The 27935-nt window shown below is 41.2% G+C and overlaps 1 protein-coding gene across 1 annotated transcript in view; it reads right to left on the bottom strand.

Annotated features, from left to right (window-relative positions):
- Nucleotides 1-22988, bottom strand: part of LOC126407328 (synaptotagmin-9-like) — a 69864-nt gene extending 46876 nt beyond the window's left edge. Inside the window, exon 1 of the mRNA XM_050072116.1 lies at nt 22349-22988. Within this exon, the coding sequence (XP_049928073.1) occupies nt 22349-22496 (148 nt within the window). The 5' untranslated portion in view covers nt 22497-22988. The remainder of the gene's footprint in view (nt 1-22348) is intronic.
- Between the last annotated feature and the right edge of the window lie 4947 nt (nt 22989-27935).

Consider the following 27935-nt stretch of genomic DNA (forward strand, 5'->3'; position numbering starts at 1 on the left):
ACTGTACTTTCAATAAAGCAGTTGTACTATCAAATTCACAAAAACTCTGCCTGAATACATTGCTCTTCTTAATGGGTTCAGTTGACTATTTAATCTGCAATTTCCTATGACCTGTATCCCAAACACACACCATGTGAAACTGTACGTGGGCAACTGTGCACTCAATGGGTATGGACTAGTGTCTATAACACAAGAAAATGTGCCGTAAGTGAACGGGTCTAAATACTTTGTGAAGCCAGTAATAGTATTATCACAGCTGCTCATCATTTATGCTACACAGCCAATGTAAAGATATGCCACAGACATGCCACCTACACCAAGTCAAGGTAAAAGAGCATGTAATTAATTGGTACAAGATGTGGAGATTACAGTGTTGATTGGTACCCATAGCAACAACTATCACTAGCTTCCCCAGCAAAGCAGGTGGCTGTGAACATGCACGTGGGGTGCTCAGAATCTATTTTATGTCTGTTTCATTGATGTTTTTATTCATGTTGCACCTCTAGCCACGTTGCTGTTATGGCACAGCTTCCATCAGCTGTTACAGGCAAAAGACCTGCTGTGACATCACTGATCAGAGTGTAGCCAACATGACTAAACATGTCGGCCCACAGACAGCAGTGAAGCAACAGCGCTGCTCTGTGATTCACTGTTGATGTACCCTCTCAGTTTTCTACAGAGAGGCCTGTCCTACACCTGAAAATGCAAATACGTAGTTAATCGATCTGTTAGTTGGCTCTCCTCACTGTTTCCAAACATCAAAGCTCAATCATGAAAACAGCTTGAAACTTGAAACGCTCTGGTGAAGTTGTTTTAAATACTACCGTTGCTATTCTTCTCCACACACCATGAAAATAGCCCCTTCTACTCCTCACTGCTTTTAAATGTGATGAAAGATTACACTCTTTGAACTGTGAGGTGCCAGTTTAGGGTCTGAATCAGGTTCACATACCTATAGATAATCAAGCCGTTGTCATTCCCATACATAATACAGACATTTCGTCACACCCCTCAGCATCTGAAGGGTACCCTTTAGCATATCTAAGTGACACACAGCATAAACACACTGTAACACGTGGTTAATGTTGGGAATGGTTGTAATTAGGTTTGTGCAACAAAACTACTTGGTTACGTTTTTAAAAAAAGAAGATGTTGTGGTTTGGAATAAGTACATTTTTTTCCGCAATGGTGACATCGGTGTGTGACAACCGTATGTAAATTACACAGTGTTACATCAAAACAGTGACAGTGACTTTTGTATTCACACAGGACGTAGTAGTTCCAACCTGGGGGCTCTTTGCTGCATTTCGACCCCTCTCTCTTCTCCCAGAGATAATGGTCATAAATACAGCCTGCCAAAGAATTCAAAGCCAATCAGAGTAACTGCTCATGAGTGGTATGTTTGTTAAATTCCTTCTTTTTTTTAAGATTTTTTTTTTGCCTTTAATTGATAGGACAGCTAAGTGTGAAGGGGGGAGAGAGAGAGGGAGTGACATGCAGCAAAGGGCTACAGGCTGGAGTCGAACCGGGGCCGCTGCGGCAACAGCCTTGTACATCACCTTATAATCGATACGGAGAACATGTTTGCAAGAGTTGCTTATATATCCAGCAAAAACAGGGCAACCTTAACATGCATTAGGAATTGTGTGTCTGTCCACAAATGTAACTCCCAATATTCACTCTCTTTGTAGCTTTGTTTTGGTCTCCACCAACTTCAGAGAGAGATAACTGGCTCTTTGATATACGAAATGCTCTACTATGTTCACCAGTTAGTCCCTTTTTGTGTCTGTCTACTGTTTGATGCTGGGCAGGGAGTGTAATCTACAATTATTCTATACACCACATACGTTCTCAACAGTGTTTGTTTTATTTTGAAGGGCTCTGAATATGTTTGCAAAGCACTGTGTTATTAGAGCACAGTCAGCGGTAAGATTTGTGAAATGAGGCGGATAGAACACAGCCAGCCCTGTGCAGCTCCGCACTGGGCACCAGCTGGAGAGAGGTGAAAGCAGCGGAGAGATGATATACAGTGTGTGTCCCAACACAGTGCAGGGCTGGCACAGATAGAGAGCATGCAGCTTCCTTCACCATGCTCTGGCTTTGATGTGCCAAACAGCTGATGCATTTGTTTCATGAAAAATAGAAACATTTCACACCCCAAATTCGGCTTTTCTGTATCTAAATGAAATTATGGCTCATATCAGTAATTTATTCCCATATAAACCTTTTTCCTGTTCAAGACTGACTACTGTCCATTCAAATCACCTAAATATTTGAGTCAAAAAAAATAAATATTGAAAACACTGTTGCTCCTTCTTTGATAAGTTTGACTTTTGAAATGAGTAAAACAGCCCGAGGCGTAGTTCAGTTACCTTTGCAAGAGCCTTTTCTAAAGCCACAGGGTGTCTCCGCTTTTCAAGTCCCCTTGCAGGGTGCAATCAAGGCACCAAGGCCTAAACCCTGTACAGCTGGTGGCAGTTAATTGGATTCAGAAGCTCCAAAAATCAATAAGCTAAAGGAAGTCGACAATTATAATTAAAAAAAGGTTAGAGAGGTTTTGATTAGTGTAATTGTCTGTGGTGGGGTTGCTTGCGTTAATGTGAATATGCATGAAGGAATAACTGGTGCAAGTATAAAGTGTGTTATACTTAGTGAGGTGTTAGAGGTGGTTTACATCAGACTCTAAGTGGTTAATGAGGCAGTAAAATCACTTGCTGAGCTATTATTTGGTAGTTTTGATACAAAATGCATATGTGTCCACCTTAACCATAATTTAACAACTTTTGTTTGTATTGTACATACATGCAGGTACACTCAACAAATATGTATTTATCATGGTTGAAAGACTTATTTTAAATTGCCTGTGAGCTACACCCTTCCCCTGTTGAAGCTGAGCGCATGGGGCTGTAGTAAGTATGACATACCGCGTTTAAAGACTTTGAAGTCTTTTTAGACTTTCCAAAGCCAAAAATGTGTGAGCAAAATTTTAAGGAATGGATTAAAGGGTGAGTCTGCTACAACATAAGCTGCAAATGTAAGCGTGTTCAGCAAACCACTACATTGGTAACATCACCCAATATTACTGTACTGTCATGGCCAGGGAGCATTTCATATTTCATTATTTTGTTGGTTTACTGGTTAGGTTGAAAAAAAAAAAAAAAGCCCCATTACAAACCAGCCCATCCACTGTCTTCGTTTTAGGCCTGTGTAGATCTGTCGTCCTCATCTTTAAAGCCTTTTCTCTTGTAACATTAAAAGTTAAAACATACAGTTTTCAAGTATTAACAATAAAGGTAAAACCAATTGCTGTCTTGCGTGTCATGTGTAAAATAAGTTGCCAAGAGTAGTTAGAATGAAATAACAGCCCGGCTTAACATTTTTCCTGGATATACTGATAAAACTAGGACCTACTAACTCTGCACTGCAACGACGATGCTGCTCCTTCCATGTCTTCTACGAGGACCATTAGCTGGTTAGGATGTTGCCTTTTGCCTGGGACAAGTGGGACAACTGCAACTGTAGCCTCAATCTTTTACCCTTGTTCCCTTGTTCACAGTTCTCATTTTAGAACAAATCAGCTGAAAACATTCAAAAGCTGGAGACCATTTTTCCAACTCATAGAGCTAAAGTTAGGGTAATGTAGCTAGCTACAGCCAATAACAGCTGATAACAAAGCTAAGAATAAACACTGGCAAATATTCCACTGATGTGGTAACCTGCCTATGTGCTATGCAAGAATTTAAAGGGATAATGCACCCAGAAAATGAAAATTCAGCCATTATCTACTCACCCATATGCAGAGAGAGGCTCAGGGGAAGTTTTAGAGTCCTCACAACACTTGCGGAGAACCAAGGGGAGAGTGGGTAGCAGCACAACTCCACCTAATGCAGGCTTAAGGCGCCCCAGATTCAAACGTCCAAAAACACATAATTGAAACCACAAAATATCTCCATACTACTCGTCCGTAGTGATCGACCGCATCTCTCTGTGCACCGCACTCACGTGTGCGCGCTTGCGGCCATAAGCCTCCATTAGGTGGAGTTGTGTTGCTACCCCCTCTCCCCTTGGATCTCCGCAAGTGTTGTGAGGACTCTAAAACTTCAAATGAGCCTCCCTCGGCATATGGGTGAGTAGATAATGGCTGAATTTCATTTTTGGGTGCACTATCCCTTTAAGGCTTGACGCAGCAATAGCAACTAAGGGGAGCGGGCTAAGCAAATGGTCAATTGACTGATGTTAAGTCCTGCCACCCTTTGTTACTGTTGCTAGGTCAAATATACTTGACAAAAATAAACACGATTTTCTAAACATGGCGGATCCTTTCAGACGATGCTGCAGTGTTTCTTTAACAAGATCCAGTTTCTGGCAGTCAGGCAATATAGCTTCTAAGAAGCCAACAGCAAGGACTACAGTATGCAATGGAAGGATATCATCACAATGCTAACTTTTATGAACAAGGCAAAACAGTGTGAACTCTGAGGATGACAGGACTATCAGTCAACATTGCTCTTGCACTGCCCGGTATGTGTCCTCATTGCAAATTTGCAAATCCGAGGATAGCAAAGGAATGACCTGCCCTTCTCTTCTTTGGCTGGCCAGTACTCGTTGTCTTCCTTGGCTGGATTGGTTAGGTTTAGGCAAGAGGAGTGGAAATGGTTAAGGTTAAGGTAAAAATGTCAGGGTACCCAATTCGAGCCAGAATAAGGCAGAGTAAGGTGGGCCATTCCTTCGCTATCCTAGATCTTTCAAATTTCAAATCTCCTTTTTCCCTGTGGGAATCAGTTAAGTACCCTATGTCTCTGGTTCCCTACCTGGGGGTCCCAGCTCCCACTTGGGGTCATAAAATATTCACAGGCTGTCACAAGGCCTTCTTGATTTTAAGGGGTTTAAGAAAACTTTTGTTAAAAATATACAGTAGTATACAATATCTCAGCATTTCATTTATTCTGTGAGGAAAATGAAATGGATATTTCTAAAGTTAAGATTATTATTCAAGATTTAATCATCTCACACAGTAAAGGCATGGCCAAGACCTGAACACAAGATATACTCACAGAGCCTTCACTAAACAGTCTCAACCAGTAGCAGTTAAATCAACCAATGAGCTAGGGGACCAATCACCAAGCGTCAGGGAGAAGAAAACACTGAATTTGTCAAAAAATTTTAATATTAAATATGTGTGACTGTCAAAAATAAAATTAAAAAAAATCACTAAAAATCAATAATGCAGACACAACATCGTAAAAAAAAAAGGTTCCTAAAAATAACAAAAAATTAATCTCTGAAGCAATATTCACTGCTTAAACTTCATCCAAATTGCTTGTTTTCCACAGACTTCCTGCAGTTATTGTGTTCAGTATTTCAGGTAATTGTACAATTTATTAGTTGTTCTGTACTGTTATTGTTATGGATTGAATGTAATAATTGGGGATCTTCAGCAACAAACCTATCTGTCCTTTTCTAAATCACTTTAAAGTCACCACAGATATAAGAAGGAAGTATTCCTGCTGACGTCGTTGACCTGAAATTAGGCGAACTCCTCCTGATGTAGTCATACATTAGCTAGCTAATTAGTTTATTTAGTTATTTTTCTAACATTAGCTAACTTAATACTATAAGACTATATACAACATACAGTAATGAGTCCATCAAGATTGTGACAGTCCCCAGGAAACATTGTTGAAACATCTTCATTTTGGTTTTCTTTTCGACATAGACGAGCCTAGCACACAGAATATCTATATAACAGGAAAGGAGAAAGTTGACTTAAGTTCTGCCAGGTACCACACTTGCTCAACTGTTGGAGCACAGAGCAAAAGGGATGGGGCTTAGGTTTCGAGTTTGGCTGCTGGAAGTTAAGGCTTTAGAACAACATTGCAGAGCATCTCGTTTCAATCACACATAAGACACATTTTCACAAATGTTATCAACAAATTGTTGCAAAGAAAATACATGATAAAAGCAACAAATCTAAGCTTTGAAGCCACTTGGTTGGCAACAGAGAATGTTGCACCACCAGGACGCACATCAGCAGAGAGATCAGAGTCAGATTTTCATTGTCCATCAATGCGAATGGATTTTCCTGATAGAAGCCTTGGCAGAGGCATTCTCCTGCCTCTGAAGTAAATCAAGCTTAAAACCCCAAAGTGAACAGACAAACAGATGGCTGCCTTTATTGATTTGGACTAAATCTCCCTTTGATGAGGCGTTGTGTGAATCAACAACACGCTCTAGGATGGCTGATTATCCAGCTATGCTGTGGAAAGGCTTATTTTATTGAACCTCAGAACAGGTAGCAAATGAAGCCGAGAGAGAGCCAACAGCACTGACTATGAAACTTAAATGTTCCTGCCAGTTCTGCAAGTTTAATTTAGCAAGTGGTATTGTGACATGCACTCACACTCACACATGCAGACACACCAGCCCATTTGCTGCCAAGAGTGTTTTTAAGCAGGAATAAGGATTTATTAATTAACCTCTGAGTGTATGTGTATCCAGGGGTCAAATTGGGCCGGGATCAATCCTGGCACAAAGGCTCTACTTGGGCAGCCCTCACAAATAGATAACATCTGAATTGGTAACAGTGGCAGTGTTGGATCTAACCTGTGCAACAGCAGAAACAGAAAGTTTGCTGGTCTGGCAGGGAGTCACTCTGGTCCTACAGCTGCATCCCCTGAACTGCCGCCTACTCTCCTCCCTGCAAAGTCAGGCTAAAATACATTGGTGCCAAAAGGCACCTGCCAAAACAGCAGCCCTTATTGTTTTTGATGTACAACCCCCTCACTAACAGCAACAGTGACAACTGTTTTCAGCTGTAGCCTCATACTGGCAGGGAGTGTGGTAGAGAGAGCTCAAGTGCGCCCCCTTAAGTTGGCTGCACTGCACATTAAAACTGCTCACAGCTAATTTAGCATGACTTTTTTTCAGTGCTCTCTCTCTGTCACAACCCGGTCTCTCTCATTTTGCCTCCATTATCATTAGGAGTGAGTGAAAATGCTTTTCCCTGGGACACATGCCGGTTCTGCAGATTGCTGTCAAGGAATGTTGAATTCCAATCAAACACAACACACACAAAGCCTCATTAATACTTTCAAATAATAGAATGCTACATGTCCATCTTAGTAAGTCCGAGCCATTTGTCTGACGTTTTCAGAATTTTTCCTAAAAGCAAAAGCCCACAGTTTTTCACTTTTCGCACAATAGATTAAACCAGTCAAAAGATTTCGAAAGGAAACAGTTTACATTTAGCAGACTGCAACCCAAGGGTTAAAATATGTGGCCAGGAGCTCAATGCAATCACTACAATCAATTTAAAACTACCGGTTGCCGATGGAGAAAGGATGAAACAGGCACACTCGTAATATAATCCTGCAGATGTGTGTCCAGTCTTTATTGATAACCTGGCAGCAGAGTTCTACACACACTGTGTTACATGTGCAATGACTGGTTACATCTGCCAATCCGCCATTCTCAGGCACAGACATTAAGCCTGGAAGTGATTCAAATGTATTGACAATTCTTCTGTCAGCTTTCCCAGTGGCTTATCAAGATACACAAGACAACTTCAATTATAAATGGAAGCAACAAGCAGCAATCTGCACAATAATGGTGATCATCCAGTTGGGCTGCAGAATGGCAGATGCTACACTACTGCTCCAACTAGCTCTGTGGGAGACAGATTTAAGGGTATAAATAATGGGAAAAACCAAAAACTTGAAAGATGTTATCAACATAATTTCTGGGCCATGATGGATGATGCGCTCCAAGTTCAGGCTCCAGGGAGGAGGCCTATAAAGGGGCTATGCTGATAACAAAGGACCACAGCAAATGTGATGCCCAGAAGCCAGTTGTTCTACAGAAACCCTTCTATTGAACTCCACAAGGATCTCTGAAACATCTCTCCAGAGCTTGGAGAAGGTTTGAATGTGAAGCACTGAGTTATCGAGGAACCTCCAAAACGGCAAACGTTCAGAGAAGGAGAACGCTGATTAGAATAATTTAAGGTTCCTCATGAGGAGAGGCATTTCTGTGCAGAGTTTCATGTCTCTAGGACATACAGGGCATGAGATATGCCCATTCAAAATTTGCAATTTCAATCGGTTGCTATAGCGCCCCCCTTTGGCCAATTGCTGTAATATTGCTTCATTCGCATCCTCCCATGACCCTCTACCACTGTGCCAAATTTCACCTGGATTGACCAAGTCAGTGAGGAGAAAAACGTGGAACAGAAACACACACCCACAGACACACACACAGACACACACAGACACACCCACAGACAGTTTTCGTCATTATATAGTAAGATGACGTATTTGAATGATTTTACTTAATGAATCCTTGAAGTGTTTTTCAGTGACGGATTAATGAATAATGCTAAAAGACGACAAGATTAATTCGCTATTCATAGTCAATACTACAAGATTTTCGGCATAATTTACATTAACAGAAATTAATTTATATGTTTAGCTGACTTATAAAATGCCAGTGCAGAGTGATTTTGTTATTGAGACAAATAAAATGAAATGAAAAACAACCATTCCCCTTATCAGCCCTAATGTGTGTTTGTTGTGCATGGAGGCCAGAAGAGTGAGGCCAGTGGCCTACTGCGCTCAGAACAACTACAAGAGAGGTATGAATATCTCTTCACACATATACATACGTATATACATACGAATCATGTCCTGCAGGTTTGTCCAATATGAATTCCTCGGGATACACACACTGCCACACAAAGCCTCTTTGTGCTTCTCTTTGTTTCCTTTATATTAACCCTATATGTCATAATAATAATAACCATGAACACCACTGACTTCAGGCAGTCAGGGAACCTACCAATCTGGCCTATTTTATTGGTGATTTTATTTTTGTTATTTCATCGCAGAATCATCTCTGTGGTTGCAAACATTAGTGGTGATGAGTGGATATAGGTCCCAGCACCTCTGAGGCAAGTTCATTATAGGCCCATCACTCCCTCTGTATAGTCCCTGAGCAGGGTGAACAACAATTTAGAGACACAGAATACTCACGATGATGCCCGTTTATTCCTGTTTACTATCCAGCACACCTACACAGATAATAACCTTCAATTAAACTACTGTACTGGTGTAAACATCACAGTTAAATGGCTGATTCATTCTGAAATTAGCATTGTTTTTCCACAGATACACTTTGTATGTCTATTTTTACTATAATGGCTGACAAAATCTCTGGTATAAAACTGATGTAGGACACCAGTGAGAGGTGAGATGTCCACTTCTAAAGATATTTAAACATTTTAGGGAGGGCAGTTGTAGGTTGGCCAGTGTGTCATTGTGGTCCAAACTGAAATATCTCAACAACCATTAAATGTTTTGTACAAAATTTAATGGCAAGCCATTCATGTTTCGCTAAGGAAAAATTTAAATTCCTTGAGATTTCATCTACTGTAGTACTACTATCAGGTCATTTTTTAATTTGTCCAATAATCTGTTAATGATCAAAGTGTCTTACAATTAACCTTAGCTGTCCTTTGTTTTCAGTGCTCAGTAGCTAATGATATCATGCTCCAATGCTAAATTAAGATGGTAAACATGGTAAACACTACCTGCTAATTAGCTTTGTCAAAGTGAGCATGTTAGCATTTAGCTCAAAGCACCAGATCAGGTAATGTGACCATAGACTTTTGGTCTTGCTTTATTTTAACTTGTGTTGAAGTTTTTAAGGATGTGTTTTTTTCTGTATTGTATCTCTTTTGGGCCACATGAGGAAACTCTTTCAAACCCCACTGGATAATTTAAAGGTACAAAGTGGTAAAAATATACATCATTTAACTTGTACAGCATTCAAAAAGCCAAAAGCACATACATATAATACAAAACCATAAACAACCATAGTGACACCACATTCCTGAAAAATATATTTTAATATCTACAAAATGATGCAACCCTAAGGTTAATACAATTATTAAGAGCAGATTACGCAAAGCCTATGATTATGACCAATTCATTGTTCCGATGCCTGGGTCTGTCAGAGAGAGGACTTCTGGCTAAAGCCATCTCATTAAACTCTTAAGTGTACAGTCCATCCTCTGGGGAGCGCAGCACTGAGTACAGTTCAATAAGCTGCAGCAGCCAAGTCAGCAGTAGATCAATAAGAGACAATAGCTGAGGTGAAAGGGCATGGCAGTGTGGTACTAAAGGGAAAGAATCGGGATAATGTCGTGGAAACAACTTTGACAGTTCCGAGTGGGGAAAACAGGGATAGTTGTGCATGGATAACAACTTGAGGAATGTAGCTGTATGTAGGGGATTCAAAAGAGTGTTGCAAATAGGTGGTTTTCAAATTAAGCAAAGAGAAGAGGAGATGAGAGCCATTAACTTTATTGAGCTCATTCAAGAATATCACCAGAGGCTCAAAGATTTCTAATCCGAATATCCAATAATGTTATGCTGCCTAGCAACAATACCTCAAAAATGCAATCAAGGGTGTAATGAAACCTAACCCATTTCCCCGAACATTTAATCAATCCCTCATCTTAGAGACCAAGAAATGAAAGTACTTTCTGCATTTCAACATTCCAGTGGCTCATTGTTGTTGTTGACTTGGATCAGTCTCTTCTGCTTTCCAGAGTAAGAACATGAGACTATCATGCTCCTTTCAAGGTTGCAAGGTTATGAGGTTCATGTATTGTCATTCTGCAACGCATGGTTGCTCAACAAAATGCTAGCTGCAGTCCCTTTATGATACACACACAAAAAAACCTTGCTTGTACGACTCTGCACTGATGACAGCCATTGCCTGAGGCATATGTTTTCAGGTTGTGCATGTGTCCATCCTTTCGTCCTTGTGTGTGTTTGTTTGTGCATTCGTCCATGTGTCTGTCTGTCCCATTGATATCTCCGGAAAGCCTTGAGGAAATTTCCTCAAATTTGGCACAAACCTCCACTAGAACCCAAGGATTGACTAATTAGATTTTGGTGGTCAAAATTCAGAAGTAAAGGTCACTGCAACCTTGGGTCAATCTTGCTCTTGTGTGTGCAACATCTCAGGAATGCCTTGAAGGAATTTCTGCAAATTTGGCACAAACATCCACTTGGGTAGCTGTGGCTCAGGGTAGAGCAGTTGTATACCAATCGGAAGGTTAGTGGTTTCTTCCCCTAGCTTTTGCAGTCTACATGTCGAAGTGTCCCTGGGCTAGATACTAAACACCAAATAGCTGTGTGAATGTTTATCTGATGAGCAGGTGACACCTTGTATGACAGTGTCAGCCACCAGTTTATGAATGTGAATGTGGTTGAATGGTGCCTGCGTTGTGAAGCACCTTGAGTGGTTGCTAAAGTTAGAAAAATGCTATATGAATGCAGTCCATTTACTTGGACTCAAGGATGAACTGATTAGATTTTGGTGGTCAAAGGTTACTGTGACCTCATGAAACACGTTTTTGGCTATTAATTCAAGAATTCATGCGTTAATTATCATAAAATTTCACATAAACACCCACATTATAATGCTCTGCAAAAACACTTTTCTGACTATAATTCAACATCCTGACTCAGAAACAGAAGAGGAGACATTTGGTCAGAGACTGAATTGGTGACAGCAATCTCTGGAGCTCACCATGAAATTGCGCTAATTCTACAGATCGTCTGTGCTGCCGGGTTGAAAATGTGTGTGAAGCATCCACATTTTAGAATTCGTTGCTTCTTTGCAGCAAGGTCCATATTTGAAGCATTGTCAAGTGTCTGGACAAAAATAATTGTAACTTGCAACTTGACGAGTTGGTATAGGCATCCAACCGCAAGGCAATAATTCTAGTTTACTATGGAGTTCATGAGTTGAGGAGTCTTACAGGGTGAGGAAAGAAGCTGCTGTCATCTGGTGGTACAACAGCGGATACTTCTGTATTGCTGGGAAGCAGGTTGAACAAGCCGTCATTGGGGTGAGTATTGTGTTTTTATATCATTTGGGCTCTGCGCAAGCACTGCTCCTTACTGGTAATCACTGATTAGATTAGATTCAGCCTTATTGTCATTGCACAGAGTACAGGCGCTAAGACAACAAAATGCAGTTTAGCATCTAACCAGAAGTGCAAAAAAGCAGCGAAGTGCAGATTAATGTACAGGTTTTACAAAAAGACATAATTCTCTTCATTGGCCAATCAAAACCCAGATCTTCTGCATGACAGGCGGAGATACTGTCCACTCTGCCACTAAGCATCCTAAAAAAACACCATCAACCGACATGGGGCACAAACCCACAACCCTAAGATTAGCAGTCTTGTGCTCTACAGACTGAGCTAGGTAGGAATCCTATGCCACTTTGAAATGTTTCTAATCAGGATGCTTTATATTGCTCATCTGCAAAAGTTAACAAGCACTTGGCAGGGGAATGCCTTCCTAGGTTTCCTTAAGAAATACAGCCATTTCTGACCCTTTTCACCAGGATGGAGATATCTGATGACTGTGTCAGGTTCTCTGTGATGCAGTCCAATATCCAGTTGCAGAGTGTAGTACTCTAGCCCAGAGTGCTCAGTTTCATGATTGTATTGAATGTCGAGCTGAAATCAACACACTGCATTCTGCTGTAGGTGTTGTTATTTTCAGGATGTGTGAGGACGGAGCGGAGGGCAGTGGAGATGGTATCCTCTGTGGATCTGTTGGCTCTGTATACAAACTGGTAAGGGTCCAGACTGGCTGGGATGTTGTGTTTGATGTGCTGGAGAACCAGTTTCTCAAAGCACTTCATCAGAATGTGCTTGAGTGCCTCCAGTCTCTCCTGATGCCTTCGCTTCAACTCCTCAATGCCAGCTTTCAGTCTGACTCTGTCTTTGCTGTATGTTTCCTTGTAACATGACTGAAAGGCAGATTTTTTGGCTCTGGTTAAGGCTTTCACCTCTCAATTCATCAAGGCTTTCTTATTTTCTTTGTGATCACCACATCATCAAAACATTTGCAGATTGATGTGGTTCTCCTGGGTGGCAGCAACTCTGAACATGTGCCACTCTGTGCCCTTAAAACAGTCCTGTAGAGCTGCTGTAGCATCATCTGTACACACTAGGGCTGTCAAAAGATTAACCTTTTCAATCTGAATTAACCGCTGGATTTCATTAGTTAATCACGATTAATCACACTTCTTTTATTGCGGGTTTAAAATTCCATAATTTTGCATTTCAAAAGAGTTTTAAAGTCCATATTAACAAGCAATTCCTACAAGAGTGTTTTGAATGGGAATCAAATAAATGCACAGATATTTACTTTATGACCTTGATTTTTAGATTGATTTCTTTCAGATCTGCGCTGCACTGCAACCACAGTATGGTCAAAGAGACAAAAAAACAGCACACAATTTATCCTCTGAGACCCACATACTGTAGACCCATTTCTGTCTTTTTTTGAGCAGGGGCAGGGGATTTTTTGGGGGTTCAACTATATATGCCATATAGAAGTGGTATACATCATCTGAAAGCTGGAAACCTGAATATTAATTTGAGATGCAACTCAGCACTGTGTGAGTCATCAGACAAGTGTCATGTCTGATGAAGGGCAGGAGCCCGAAACGTTACATCTAATAAATTCTTCAAGGAGCAGTTTCTGGTGTGCGGACTTTATCTTTTATTAAATATCAATATACTGACTGAATTATTGCAAGCATCGAGTATAAATGGTCATGAGTTTTTCAAGCTAGCATGAGACTTGCGCCATGTTTCAATTCCCTTGCTCTCTAATGTGGCTCTTCCCCTATTACAGACACACACAGAAAGAAATACTCGCAAACATGATGCATCAAACACACACCCCTTCACCCATCCAAATCACTTTGTCCCAAGCGATAGCAAGCCAGGTGTGTTTCTCATCTGCAGGGCTCAAGAATGCTACTATTTAGTCACATTTTGCAACCATGGAGCACCACTGCCACTTGCAAATATTATTAATACATGGACTGGACAGCTGTTACTTGGTTTCCAACTTACGATGAAAAAATCATCACATTTAACGGTGCCACGGTAACTGTTTAACTTAATGAAAATAACGATAGCGTGAGTAAAAGAAGCATGTGTCTTTGTACCTTTGTACCGCAACTATTTTGTCAAATTTTGTGACCATGGAGCACCAGTGTGACTTGCAAATACTATTAATTTATTAACTGGAGAGCTGTTTGTATGTTCCCAGCTCACAGTGAATAAATCCTTTGACTTTGAGCTAACTGCTAACAACAACAACTGTTGACCAGAAGCTTCAAGCTCACAACAAAAACATCAACACTTCCGGCCTGAGATAAAATGGGTGTTTTAGAATAAAAGCATCAGTGGCTCTGCTTTGATGTATCTAATTATAACAAGTATTTTTCAACTTTATTATAACAGTACTTTATTTAACTTATTATTTAACTTTTAATTTCAAAATATTGCAATATAAATCTTGTGTATTGCAATGTAGCCTAAAATTTAGCAATATTATTTTTCAGCCATATTACCCAGGCCTACTTTGAATAAGACAAGCCTGTAGAGTAAGTCAGTACAACAGTTCTGGCACCCCATGGTCAAAAATAGTTACCCAGTTTGACACAGCACTTACATATACACTCCTAAAAGCAATACAGTTTTGTATGAAAGCACTGAGGAGGCATTGCTGGAAAACACATTTTGAAGCACTGGTGCAAATGGAGAAGCTTTTGCATGACATTACAATAATTTTGCATTCCAGCAGCATGAAACAAAAGACGTTTTGCAGCTCTTTTTTTCTAAATTACCAAAATAAACTGTAAAATGGACATGTATGAAATATTCATATTTGATGTGTATATGCAGTACACATTTAAAAAACTAACAATATCCTCTCAGCCTGTTTTTCCCACAGAGGTAGGAAGGAGCAGTTTTGATGATACTGCAAACGAGGCCAAGGAAAAGGCTATGCAGTTGTGTCAACAATCTAGCACCCACAGCTGGTGCCATCATGGGGGTCCACTGAGGAGCAGGCTACAAACTCAAAAATAGAGGAACAGGAGGAGTACAATTTTTTTTTTTCAAAGGAGTCCATTTTTCACAAAAGACCTATAACAGGCACAGGACGGGCTCTCCGGAGCACGTACGCAATTTAATAAAAAGTTACAAAGTAGTTTCTGATAGTTTGGGGGTACGGATTAGAGCTATGATGTTCTTCAATTTAGTCTCTGATTTTAAGAAAGTTCAGTCCGTTCCTGGTTTGAACTGTTTGGTGAAGAATTAGTAATATTTAACTATGTTTACAAAGTTAATAGCTCAGTAACAGTATCTACAAAAGACTTGTTAGAATGTGATTGTTGATGTACATTTTGCTGATTTCCTTAAAGCAGCTGTGCAGAACTTTTTACCATTAATAAAACTGTCCCTAGTTCGTATCACACCCCCTTGAAGATCTGCATATTTATTTGAACCCAACAGAGACAAAAAAGCCTTTCTCTATATGGCTATTTAGCGTAGCCTTGCGCGGGTCGGAAGGATAGCGGAAGTCAGCAAACCAGTATACGGCACCCGAAGCGGAAGTGATTCTGCTCGCCCGCAGCGGCCCGCAGCCATTAAATCACAGAAGAAGAAGGAGCCGTGTTCACAGAGAGTGTTCTCCAAGTTAGCAGTACGCAACGGGCAGAAAACATAACAGTTTTACCAGAGATGTATATATAAGGACTTGGTTGTACTTTTGATGTCATGGCAGATAACGAAGGAGCACCATCTAAAAGAAAAAGAAAAAGAACAGAAGAAGGCTAAACCCAAACCCAAGTTGGCCCTTTTCCTAATCGACAGGTATGTAATTTTAGTTTTTATTTAGAGAATATACCGCAACTTGTTAGACGTTGTTTCACTTCAATATATGATGACATGGAAGTTAAATGTAGCGGATATGAACCGCTTTTGTCTAGTACAACAAACGCCACAAAATTATCTGTGACTGTGACCATGAACACGAATATACAGCAGGCAGTTGTCTTCAGTTTATAAGAAATTCAGAGCTACACCAGAACATTTATGAACAGGTCTTACTTTACTACTAACTTGTGTGTAACGTTAGCATGTTAGCATGTTTCCACTAATTACTTGGACTGACCTAATGTTAGTAGCGTTAGCTTTGCAAGCGAAGGCTGCAGGTTACAGCTTTGCTGTGTTAGGATTAGATCAGAACAGAAACACGACAGGAGAATTTACTGAGTCATTTTGCTGTTTCCACTAATTACTTGGACTGACCTGACGTTAGTTAATCCTCTCGCTCTCCAAAACAAATGCATGTGGTAATTGCCGGTTGCAGTCGAGATTTTACGACACCAGGCTGTGGGTGTCATACCGCTTTGACCAAAGGGGCGCTATAATCAATGAAAACGAAAAGTTTGCTGCTTTAAGATTTTAACCAGGAAGTGAAATTCTGTCAGCTACACTGCAAGAAGATTGTTAATGAGTCAATGAAATTTACAATATGATTAATTACACCCCCTTCAACTTCAAGTTAGTGTTAAAGATACTGAATGGCAGTACCAAGTCGTACAAAGCAGAAAACACTTCACCATCATCACAGAGATTCAAGTTCTGGCTGTGGTGCTTTTGGCTTAGCCCCATCAAACAAGCCAATAAGGGATCTGGTCCTTATCATGGTACTAGCAGCTCCTACATTATATGTCTATACCTTTCACCAACAGTGGAGGTGGCCATAGTGATTTGCTAACCCAGTTAAGCCCCCCTCCAAAGTATTTTTTGGCATTTTAATGATAATTGATATCATTTCTTGAAACAAAATATCTTTTTTTTATTATAGTTCTCATCATCCATTCATTTTCATCCGCTTATCTGGGGCCAGGTCGTAGGGGCAGCAGGCCAAGCAAAGCACCCTAGACATCCCTCTCCCCAGCAACGCTTTTCAGCTCCTCCTGGGGAACCCCAAGGTGTTCCCAGGCCAGATGAGATATGTGATCCCTCCAGCCTGGGTCTGCCCCGGGGCTTTCTACCAGTGGCATGTGCCCAGAACACCTCTAACAGGAGGCGCACTGGAGGCATCCTGATCAGGTGCACGAACCACCTCAACGGAACCCCTTTCGATACTAAGGAGCAGCGGCTCTACTCTGAGCTCCCCCCGGATGACCGAGCTCATTACTCTATCTCTAAGGCTGAGCCCAGCCACCCCACGGAGGAAACTCATTTCGGCTGCTTGTGTCTGCGATCTCGTTCTTTCAGTCACTACCCAGAGCTCATGACCATAGCTAAAGGTTGGGACATAGATGGATCAGTAAATCGAAAGCTTCAGCTTCTGGCTCAGCTCTCTCTTTACTATGACAGCGCCTGCATCACTACAAACGCCACACCAAACCTCCAATCCATCTCACGCTCCATTCTGCTAAATATCATATTGGTATTTGCATGTGCAGTAAATGGGTGCAATCAATGCAGAAATCACACCGGCAGAAACAGTACAACACACCAACTGTCTCTCTCACTGGCTCTCTTCTTTACTATCTCCTGGCCAAGGTCTGCCGTTTGAAATGTACTTCGGGGGCAGTAGCTTTACACGGTCCACCAACACCAGCCTCTAACAGGACCAGACGCTGGTAAGCACACAACTTTCAGCCCAGACATGCAGAACATCTCCATGCAGCAACAAGAGAAAAGTCACATAGAAACCAAAAAGATAAAAAGAATCACAGTGCTGCTCAGTGTGGTTTCTGTGCTGGAAGCCAGTGCTGGTGGATGTTGCACCTCCAAAATGTCCCATAACTGCATTTCAAACAGCGGACCTCAGCAGCATGTCTATTTAGCCAGCATGTGGTGGTGCATCTCCTCGGTGCAGCAGCCAAACGGCGCCTCACATCTAAAACAATCAACAGCTGCAGCAGGAGGAGACAGTACAGAAAAGAGTGAGGGAGAGAGACAGAGTTGGTGCTTTTTGCTAATGCTTGCCTCATCTGTGGTCTGATAAACAGTAAATTCATTAAATTAAGTGCCATATCGCTGTTTTCTAAGGTACTGTAGTTGCAATCTGGTTGCCATGGCAATAGATTATGTCCAACTTTTACCCACAACCCCATTCTCAGTTAGAGAAAGAATGTTAGCCGTTGAGTAGGAAGTAACACTGGCTGGAGGGGGTCTTTAAATACCATTAAAGAACAGTTAGTTCCGGCCAAGCAATTTGAAGCAATTTGATTGGCCAGGAGACATTCAAAACGTGACGATATTGGAGTATCATCACGGTTTGTTTACTCTCTGAATGTATTACTCCGCATCAAACAGCTGATCAATGCTGACGCGTTGCCATGGCAACATTCTAACTACCGCTGTGCTCAAGTGACATTAACGAGTCTGGCCTACTTCAGAGAAAACATGGATTTCTTAAAAATATCAGTTTTGAACTGAATTACGAGTGGTCATCAGATGAGGATGAGGGAGAAGGGAAGCTGAATCCGGCTGGGGCTGTGCCAACATCCAGGTTTGTGAATACGAAGTAGCGTATAGGCTTGCCTGCTGTGTTTGCTGTGTTGCCATGGCTAAAGTGAGCGTTGAATGTGCGCGGGGGGGGGGACGGACTGTTTTTGTTGGCGGAGGAAAATAAAATACTTAAATAATCTATTTTGTCACCTTTCTTCAACATTTTCTTACTCAGCATCGCTATTTTAACTGTTGTTGAACTGTTGTATAAAAGCAATATCACACTCCAGGTCGTGATGTTGTACTGTGATATCGTCACGGCTGTGATTCGGTCGTAGGTACGAGGCTGCAGGCACAGTACAACATCACTCCCTCTTGTGTGATATTGCTTAAGTAAAGTTAATATGTAGCATTTAGAGTTAAGTTTTGTTAAGTGTTTTAAGGTCTGTATGAGCACATAGACTTGATAGGGGAGTTCAGCATGCAACTTTGCAACATGAGCTGTCATATCAAGTTGACTGTGAATTCACATGTGTATTTTGATGTATTTTTCATTGTTATTTATGTTTTATGCCTCTCTGTCTGTTTGGTTAAAGTGTACTGAGCCATAGCTACTTGATGCTTGTTGCAAATCTTCAGTGATATGTTTTCTCCAGATAAAATCTAGTTACATATGTTTAATTCAGAATTGCTTCTTAATGCATTTGCTAAAGATTCTTGATAAATTTATCAGTGATGAAGAGACACCACCCTGCCAACATATTCTCAAGAAGATAGATATCTTACAAAAATTCAAATACAATGGTTTGTATTAAATCTTACAAATAAAGAGCCCATGAATGGCAATGCAAAGTTATATCACTTAGGTTTCGGAAAGTAAAGCTAAAGGTAAGGTTCAAGAAACATGGATGAGTGTCATCACGTTATGTACTTAATGTGCCGGTTCACACCAATGCAACTAGATGAGACAATGTATCATCTCTATGCAGCAACTCTCTGTACTTCTGTTCTGATTTCCAGCTCTTCAGGCTTATTTTGTGGCTGAATATAATTTGTAGCTACTTAAAATAAGAATGAAGGTAGTGATAGGGAGATGCTATAGTTGCATTTGTAGTAGTGATGAACGGCAAAAAACATAAAACGAGCATCAGATGGACTGTATTCATAATAAATACACCACAACAATATAAGTAGGCAGCATAAATTAATTAGTCAATGAGAATGTGTGTGAGGGGGCATAAGGACAGACAGCGAGCAGCAGTAGCAACCGACACGTGAGTACGTAAACAGAGGGCTCAGCGGGGTCGGAGCACCTGCCACAGCAGGCAAACAGGCCATCTGCGGTCATTTTGACTTGACTTCACTACAAGCTGATTGGATGTAGCAACAAGCAACGTAACTTACGTTCTAAAATCAGCTGCCGGTGCTTTGATCAGCGGAGTTGCAGGTGACACCATCAGCCAGTTTGAGTCGAGCTCAGGCAGCCAGTTCACACCACTGCAACTTTCCTTTGCAATGTTCTAAAACGGTTTTGTCTCATCGCGAATCTTTGGTCTGAACTGGGCTTTGAGTTCACTTGGTTTCACACAGGAAATGAACACAGGTCTCCTGGGGGAAAGTCATGTGTTTGTTTGATCCATCTACCAGCCTGCCTCATTACAAGGACTTTTCGTCTTTATACATTATATTCTTGCTTCTTTGCCCTCGTCAGCACATTGGTCACGTGATCGCAGCCTTCCAAATTACATGGGTTATATTCAAACTCTGGTGCATTATTTTTCATAGGTTAACGTACAAAGAGTGCATTAGAACTGCCTGACCCTGTAACTGTCATGATTATTACGTGTTTTAAACGAGTGTCACACAACAACCACTTGCAACTAGAGTTCCCTCTACTGGAGTGATCCCTCACCGGCATCCCTCCTGTAAACAAGTGTAACTCCGTTCAATAGAATGTGAAACCAAACTGAAAGCATGACAAAGTCTTTATATTAAGTTTTCAAGGCAGATTTTTCGGTTGATAGACAGCAACAGTATGCCAATATTGCTGTTGAACTTGGGCAAACCTCTCTGTTTTGCATCTGATCATTAAAATAAGAAACTCAATCACATATTTATTGGCAATAGCCTACTGTAGCACGTACTGCATGCTTGGAAGATTGCTACTGTACATTTAATTCAGGATGGATTGGTGGTAATTTTCACCTTCAATGACCAAGAACTACTTTGTACATTTGTGGTATGCAAAAAAGTACGCATCATGGTCTCATGTGGGCCCATTACGTGTCTGTTATGGTGCAAGTAGAGGAGCTGATTCCTCCTGTGGGTCTGTCTTTGAGCATGAAACCACTTGTTTAGATGGAGCCTATTTAAAACTGTTGCAAAAAAGTGAAACTCCAAAAACTTCCAGTACCAGAGACCAGTAGCCAGGCTCCAGTTTCTCCACTTAGAGATAGTTGTTTGTTGTGGATCACACTGTGTGTGTGTGTGTGTGTGTGTGTGTGTGTGTGTGTGGGTGTGGGTGTGGGTGTGTGGATGTGTGTGCCTGCTTGTGTATGTGTGCATTTAGAGCAGTCTAATACAAGAGAAAGTGGGTCATAGCTCCTCAGGGGAACCACTCTGGTAGCTTGAACTTCCTCTTCATCATACATGTTTAATGATGGATTGTAACATGTTTAAAGGCAGCGGCCCAGCCACAGCTGCTATTGACAAAAGCCAACATACATGTAAACACTCACTCACAATCATGCACACACACACACACACACACACACATTCACAGAAAGGGGAGAGTAATAAAGGAACAAAGAAGCTCACACTGTATATACACTGTAGACCATATATGCATAGGAAATATAATCAAGTAGCCTATATGCTCTGATATGTATATGCACTCCCAAACCACACACACACACACGTGCAAACACTCTGTACTGAAGATTTATCACAGTACAGTAGAGATGACTGGTTTTTGACAAATCTTTCATAAAGAAAATAACTCACATTTCTGGTATTTAGGGACGGTCCCTGAGAGATATCCCTGTAATATTCCATCAGTTTTTCTAAGGATTGTTGCAGTGTAATGTGCAATATAAATATAATGTCATAGTACAAACTGAGCCTTTTTAAAGTTTCAAAGTTCACCAGAATGTTTTTCAGACTGGTCTCCTCCTGGCTGATTAGATTTCTAATGCCAATATTGAAGAAATCCCAGCCAACTTCTCCACGCAGGGACTCTACTGGATTAGATCACTGGTCTTCATTATTTTCCTAGACCCATGTCTGCAAAGTGCTGGGAGCTATGGGGAATATTGGGTGGGGCTCTTTCTCTCTCTCTCCAGCCAGCCACAGTAAAAGAGAAACCAACACTTACACACTTCAGTCTGCTCAGGGAAGGATGGAGGACGCTGTGGTGTATTTGCAAAAAAACACACACATGTGCTGTATATATGAAATGCTTTGTAGATTCTGCTGGTGCAAATGGATGCAAGCAACAAGTTCACAGATCACACTCTTCTCACCTTTAGTGAACAGAGAATACTGTGAAACAGTGTGGTGTGTGTGTTATGCTGCTTTTTCTTTGCAGAAGAGAAGATTTTTCTCTTCTTTTCAGACCAGTGGACAAAGAAAAACCTCTTTTAGTTTATGCACACACCTGTTAATGTAAGGCTCCCTCAAATCTGCAAATTAATGTGTCCATTTTCATTGCAAGGGGATACATTATCAGGACAGAATAAGGATAAAATTTCACATTTCAATAAATTTCTCTTTAATCCTACTTTGTAAAGTTTAAGAGAAGCGGTGTGTGTTTGAGATTAAAGTGCTAAATGCTCTTATAAAAACAAAAAGTCACTCTAATCAGTCCCTACAGCTCGCGATGAGATCATCAGTTTCACCATCCAACTCAGATTATTTTAGGACAGCTGCAGGTTCCTGTAATAAAAATCCAACCTACTTTAAACTCTCAGAGAGAAGATTGTGGAGTCTGACCTGAGTCCGTGTAACGCGGTCTGGCCAGGTCCCTGAAGTAGTAAATGAAATCCAGGCAGTGGTCGTCCTGCACCTCTCCCTTGGAGCACAGGTCGGAGAGCAGTTCCAGCGCCTTTCGACAAATCTCATCCTCTCTTTCTGCAGGCATTGCCCTCCAGCATCCTTCTGACTGGTCGGCCACTCCGGCTGATCCTCCACCACCTCTCTCTCACACACACACACACACGCTCACACACACTCGCAGCCTCTACCAGCGCAAAGACGCACCAGAATCAGCACGGCTACACCCCTGGATAGCTCCGGTGCGCTCGACGCATCCGCAATATCCGATGAAGTCCAAAGTTTTGGTGGATTTGGAGTAAATGCTTGAGGTTTTGGCAAAGAGAAGAGAAGTTTTCATCGGTTGAAAATCCTCTTTCGCATAGTTTTGTTGTTCAGCAGTGAAATAAGGCGCCAATGGAGCGCGCAACTCACGCTCTCCTCCTCCTCCTCTTTTTTCCTGTTCTTCTATTCTCTCCTTTCTTTCGGTCTTACTTTCCCCGTCTATCTCCTGCTCGCTGCTGAATCACTCCTGAGCCTCGAGGCTTCAGCAGCGCCAGTCAAGGTCCTTGAATGAATGCTCGGCTTTCACTGCGCTCAATTATCTCTCAGCGCACTGGGATGCAGAGAGACAGACAGGAAGCTCTGCCTCCATCAACCACCCACCCCCCCCTCCACCCTCCACCACCATCTCCCTGCTATCCAAGCAGCAGCCTTCCCACCTCAAAGAGAAGCCTTCTAAGGAGAAGCCAGTGGAGATTTCTGTGTGCTTTACCTCTTCACTGCAAATGTCATGAATTCCCCGTGTCCCTCCTTTTCTCCTTTGTCCAATAAGTAAAGTCAAAGATGCGATTCCTCTCACCATGAGTAATGAAGTAATGTCCCTGTGTGCTCCTGGGTATAGCAGGTGGGGTAAGGGGCCCAAACACCTGAAAGGGCCCACATGCACGAGTCTGACCTTTACTGATGGAGGTAATGAACGACAGATAAATGTCACGTTAAAGCCCTGGTGATGGAGCTAATAAAGGCCTTGCTGCCTCAGTCTCTGCGTCTCTTTCTGTGAGTGTTTGTGAAGAATTAGGCGAGGACCTTTCAGTGTATCAACAGCTACAAGCAACATAAAAATAACTTGACTGTGAAGCTTTTGTTATATTAATTGGCAGAGTTTGAGCTGCATAAGGCTGATTATCAAACTGATGTCAAGTAACTGTGAAAGAGGGTCCTACTGCCAGGGACGGACTGGGAATGAAAATGGCCCTGGACTTTTTGAGTCAGACTAACACAGTTATTTATATACGTATTTATATGGAGTCTCCCCTTGTCACAAAAACTGTACAGATTTAATGTTACCTTTTCAGACCACCTACTGGAGATCTCATCACCACTGATTTGATATACAGACAAGGGAGCATATTTAAAAAAAACAAAACAAGTGATGCTCTGGACATCAACAACAATCCCACTCTCGACATTGTCCCACCATCCACTAGTTTGACCGGGCCTGATGACGCAAAACTGTTGTTTCGGCGGACTGTAAACCACAGATGCTGAGGTAGACCGTTCGTCCGTGAAGTGGTGCAGCAATACTACAGTTTTTCTCTATCGCTAAGACACGCTTAATGAAACTGGAATCCATTTGATCTTCATCATCACCTTCTCAGCATAGCAGAGATCCTCTCTTACAATTGTCTTAACACGTTTTCATTGGTTTCACACTTTTTTCACACCTTTTTTCAAGACTGTCAACACAGATCTCATAAAAAAGACCCAAAAGTCTGTTGGATTAACTGTGTGAAACAAAATGAAAACATCTATTTACAGCTCATAGAAATTACTTGCATAATTATGAATCTCCGATGCACCTGTGTGAAACGTCTTTGTACAACTCTAATGAGAAGTCAGTCCGCATCCACCTATAAAAGCTTCCACCTCTGTGTTGCTATTTGTAAGCATGGATCAAAGAGGGAAAATGCATGTAAAGAGAGGAAGAGACCATTATTCAGCATTTCTCAGTTTGAAAAGTACGAAAACGAGACGAGTATTTAAATTTATGAGTTTGGGTGGCATTCTTTATTGGTGTGTTTGTGAATAAAGAATGCAGCACAAAATCTGTTCTGTGTGTACTATAATGAATGCTTATTGTAGTGCAACACAGGTCTTACTTTAGGTGCTTACTGTAGGCCTCAAATGTCAACAACAGTCGATGGGCATGGAAAAACCTGCACGAAAGAAATAAAACGAATGAAGAAAACTGTTTTTTTTAACAGTATTTCATCTGGGCATCTCAAAATAGTGTAAAAAGTGCAGGTGCAGACTGCAGCAGGGTTTGTTCTCTCATAAAATCATCATTGGAGAGAGGAGTACAGTTTGTGCTGTAATATAGCCTACTTATACTATAGGCAAAGTATCAACAAATGGCACAGGCATATAGCGCAAATTAAGGTTAAACCGATTCATATTGATAGCTGTATTTTGTATTTTGTTGTCCATTGTGTAACAATTGATCGGACGGATATATCAATTTGACGACAAGTTATGTTGTTTGATGGAAATATTTGCTTTTCTTACATGTTTTCTATGTTATGTGAATGTGAGAGCATTTTGCAAACAAAATGTGGCAGCGACTTTTAAGGTTAGCCTCGTGTGTGAACTGTTTTAAAACACTTCTGAACGGACAATGTTCAAGCAAATGACAAAAGTAGTAAATTTAAGTGTAAAGTTGTCATTCGATTAAAAAGTATTAGAAAAAGTATTATTAACAAACCAGTAGTCCACACTGCTGCAGGTTCATTACACATACAAAGCAACACTGAACATGTGCAAATTTGCGAATTGAGGAAATTATATCATAGTTGGCCAAATAGTCCCTGTAACGTGTGGTTACATGTGATGATTCTGTTTTGGTTTTGGTTTTTGGGTGGATTTTTGTGTGATCTCCCTTCCCTTTCTGTTTCTGTTCCTGCCAGGCTTGTGTGTGGCAGGGGGCGTGGCTGGCTCAGCTGATGAGGCCCACCTGTTTCCACTCAGCTCATCAACCTGCCTACATATTCCTGGTCTTCACTCCACAACTCTGCCAGATAATTCTGTGTCACTTTTGTGTCATCTCCAGAGATCCATCTTTCTTCACTGGTGCACAACCTCCCAGCCAGTTAGCACCCTGCCTCCACTGCCTGCAAATTTTGTTTTTTCTTCCTTTGTCAATAAATTCTTGTTTCCATAAACCTGCGTCCACCTCTGCTTTGGGGTCCAGCCAGAAACCAAAACCTAACACTTGCAGATACAATGATGCCAGATTTTTGAAAAATCTGCAGCTTAGAAGGCGTCTTCAGCAATCTTCATCTAAGTGACCTAAAATTCTGTTTGCGTGTGGACGAGAGGCCAAAACATAGAGGAAAAAAATCAACCATTGCACCAATACTACTCTTTGTTTGATTGAATGAAATATAGATAGTAGAGCATACAATGCAGGGAAGAAATGGGTCCGCAGAGTGAAAATGCCACAGGCGTCAAAGCATAAGCTTTACTCTCTCAAAAACTGCAGTGATATAGTATACATGCATTTTCATATTTATTTCCTCTATAATATAAACCAATTGTTCCATTTCTTTACTGTCACCACACTGTTCTTTGAACTCTAAAGCTTTAGAAAAGCGATGAAGCAATCATCAGTGCTTTATGTAAAGCACTTTGGATAGCCTTGTTGTTGAAAGGTGCTATAGGACACTATAGGCAATACTTGCCTTGCCTCATATTTTCACTATTGATACATTTGTTCAAACTAACAGCAACTTCTGTAATGTCTGTGATTGAACCCAAATGCAGAACTCAGTGACAGTTAGCAATGACTTTTATTTATACACAAGGTAACAGGCTCATGAGCTGACAGTTCATTCTTGGGGCTCAGAGCCCACACAGGCTCTGGGTTCAGGGTCCAGGAAATGGACCGGGCCAAACTCGGAAGTGGGAACGAGAGCAAGGACGTGAGTCCTCGGATCTGAACAGTTTGTTCTGACAACAGGCAGTGATATCAAAGAGGGGCTTACTGATGGTGTGGATGAGAAGGGGAGGGGTCCAAAATCAGAAGAGCAGTCCAGCAAAGCAGCAGAGTCAACGTGGGATGAGTAGCAGGAAAGTAGCGGCCAGCTGCTTATATGCAGGGAGTGCTGATGAGAAGGCTGGCAGGGTGCAGGTGAATGGAAATTTATCAGGAGCAGACGAGAGAGAGAAGGGGAGCAGAATGTGTGTCTGCGACAACTTCAATTTAGGCCTTGTTTACATGGTCCAATACAAATAAAAACAGACTTTTATTTATCCCGTTTAAAAAAAAATCCAGGTTTACACGATCAGTTGTGAAAACGATATTCCTGCTCACAAGAAAACGCAAAAACGGCAGCTTTTTGCTGCAATTAGCATGCCAGGCCAGTAGGTGGCGACACGCCATATGTCAAACACCATAGAAGAACATTCTGCACATGCACAGTGATTTGTTTTCCTCTAGAAGAACATTCTGCACATGCACAGTGATTTGTTTTCCTCTTGGCGCTAGTGATAAAAACAATGATTAACTACATTTTAACCTTATGTAGCATAGTTAGCTGCTATGCACTTCCTAATATTGGCCACAGCTTTGTTCGCCGATGTAGCGGTGATGCTGATGCAGCAGTGCTAAGTTCATTTGTAAGCTCGTAAGTAGTCCCAAAAGTGCTGACAAAACATAAACAACCCGGCATATATCTGCCATTGTTGTTGTGGTTACCGGGCGCCTAATGGGCATGCATGAACTGGGTTGCAACATCATCGTTTTCCAAAATCTCCGTCTATCCTGTTAACATGTCTCCACAGAAACGGATATTTTTAAAAACTTTCACTTTGGAAGATGTTTTTGAAAACCTCTGTTTTCGTCGAGAAAAACGCTGGTTACGTGTAAATGATAGGTGCAAATGCAAAGATAAATACCTGTTTTCAGAAATATATGGAACTGTATAAACAGGCACTTATTTAGTTCTTATTTCATCCCTATTTGGCCGGCCCACTTGATCATCAGTTGTTTATTATATAGCCTACTTGTAAAAGTTCACGGACCTATCATGTAAAGCAATATTAGAAATCATCATCAACACCTAATGAATGTAAGTTCAGTACTGAAGAATGTAATGGGATCCCTCCAGCCATGATACAACAATCAGTGACTTCCTACTCACCTACCTTTGGCGCCTTTATGGACCACTCCCACTTTTGATGTCGACCTTCATTTTTTATTTCAACTACACACCTGTAGAGTTTTATTACTGCATATTGCACAATTGTGACATTATTGTGGTGACAATAATCTGTCCACAGACAGGAAGACAGATATATTAAGTGCCACCAGGACACACACACAAACAGAGACTCACAGTGAAAAACAATACCAGCACTTGCAACATTGTCACAGCTGGCAATGAGTATTTTTCTTTTAGCTCTGTTTTTGGTCTCTACCAACTCCAAGAGAAGTATCTGTCTCTTTAGCTGCTGAATGCTCCTCCATGTTTACCAGCTACTTTCTTAC

The sequence above is a fragment of the Epinephelus moara genome, chromosome 20 (assembly GCF_006386435.1).
Source record: "Epinephelus moara isolate mb chromosome 20, YSFRI_EMoa_1.0, whole genome shotgun sequence".
Lineage (NCBI taxonomy): Eukaryota > Metazoa > Chordata > Actinopteri > Perciformes > Serranidae > Epinephelus > Epinephelus moara.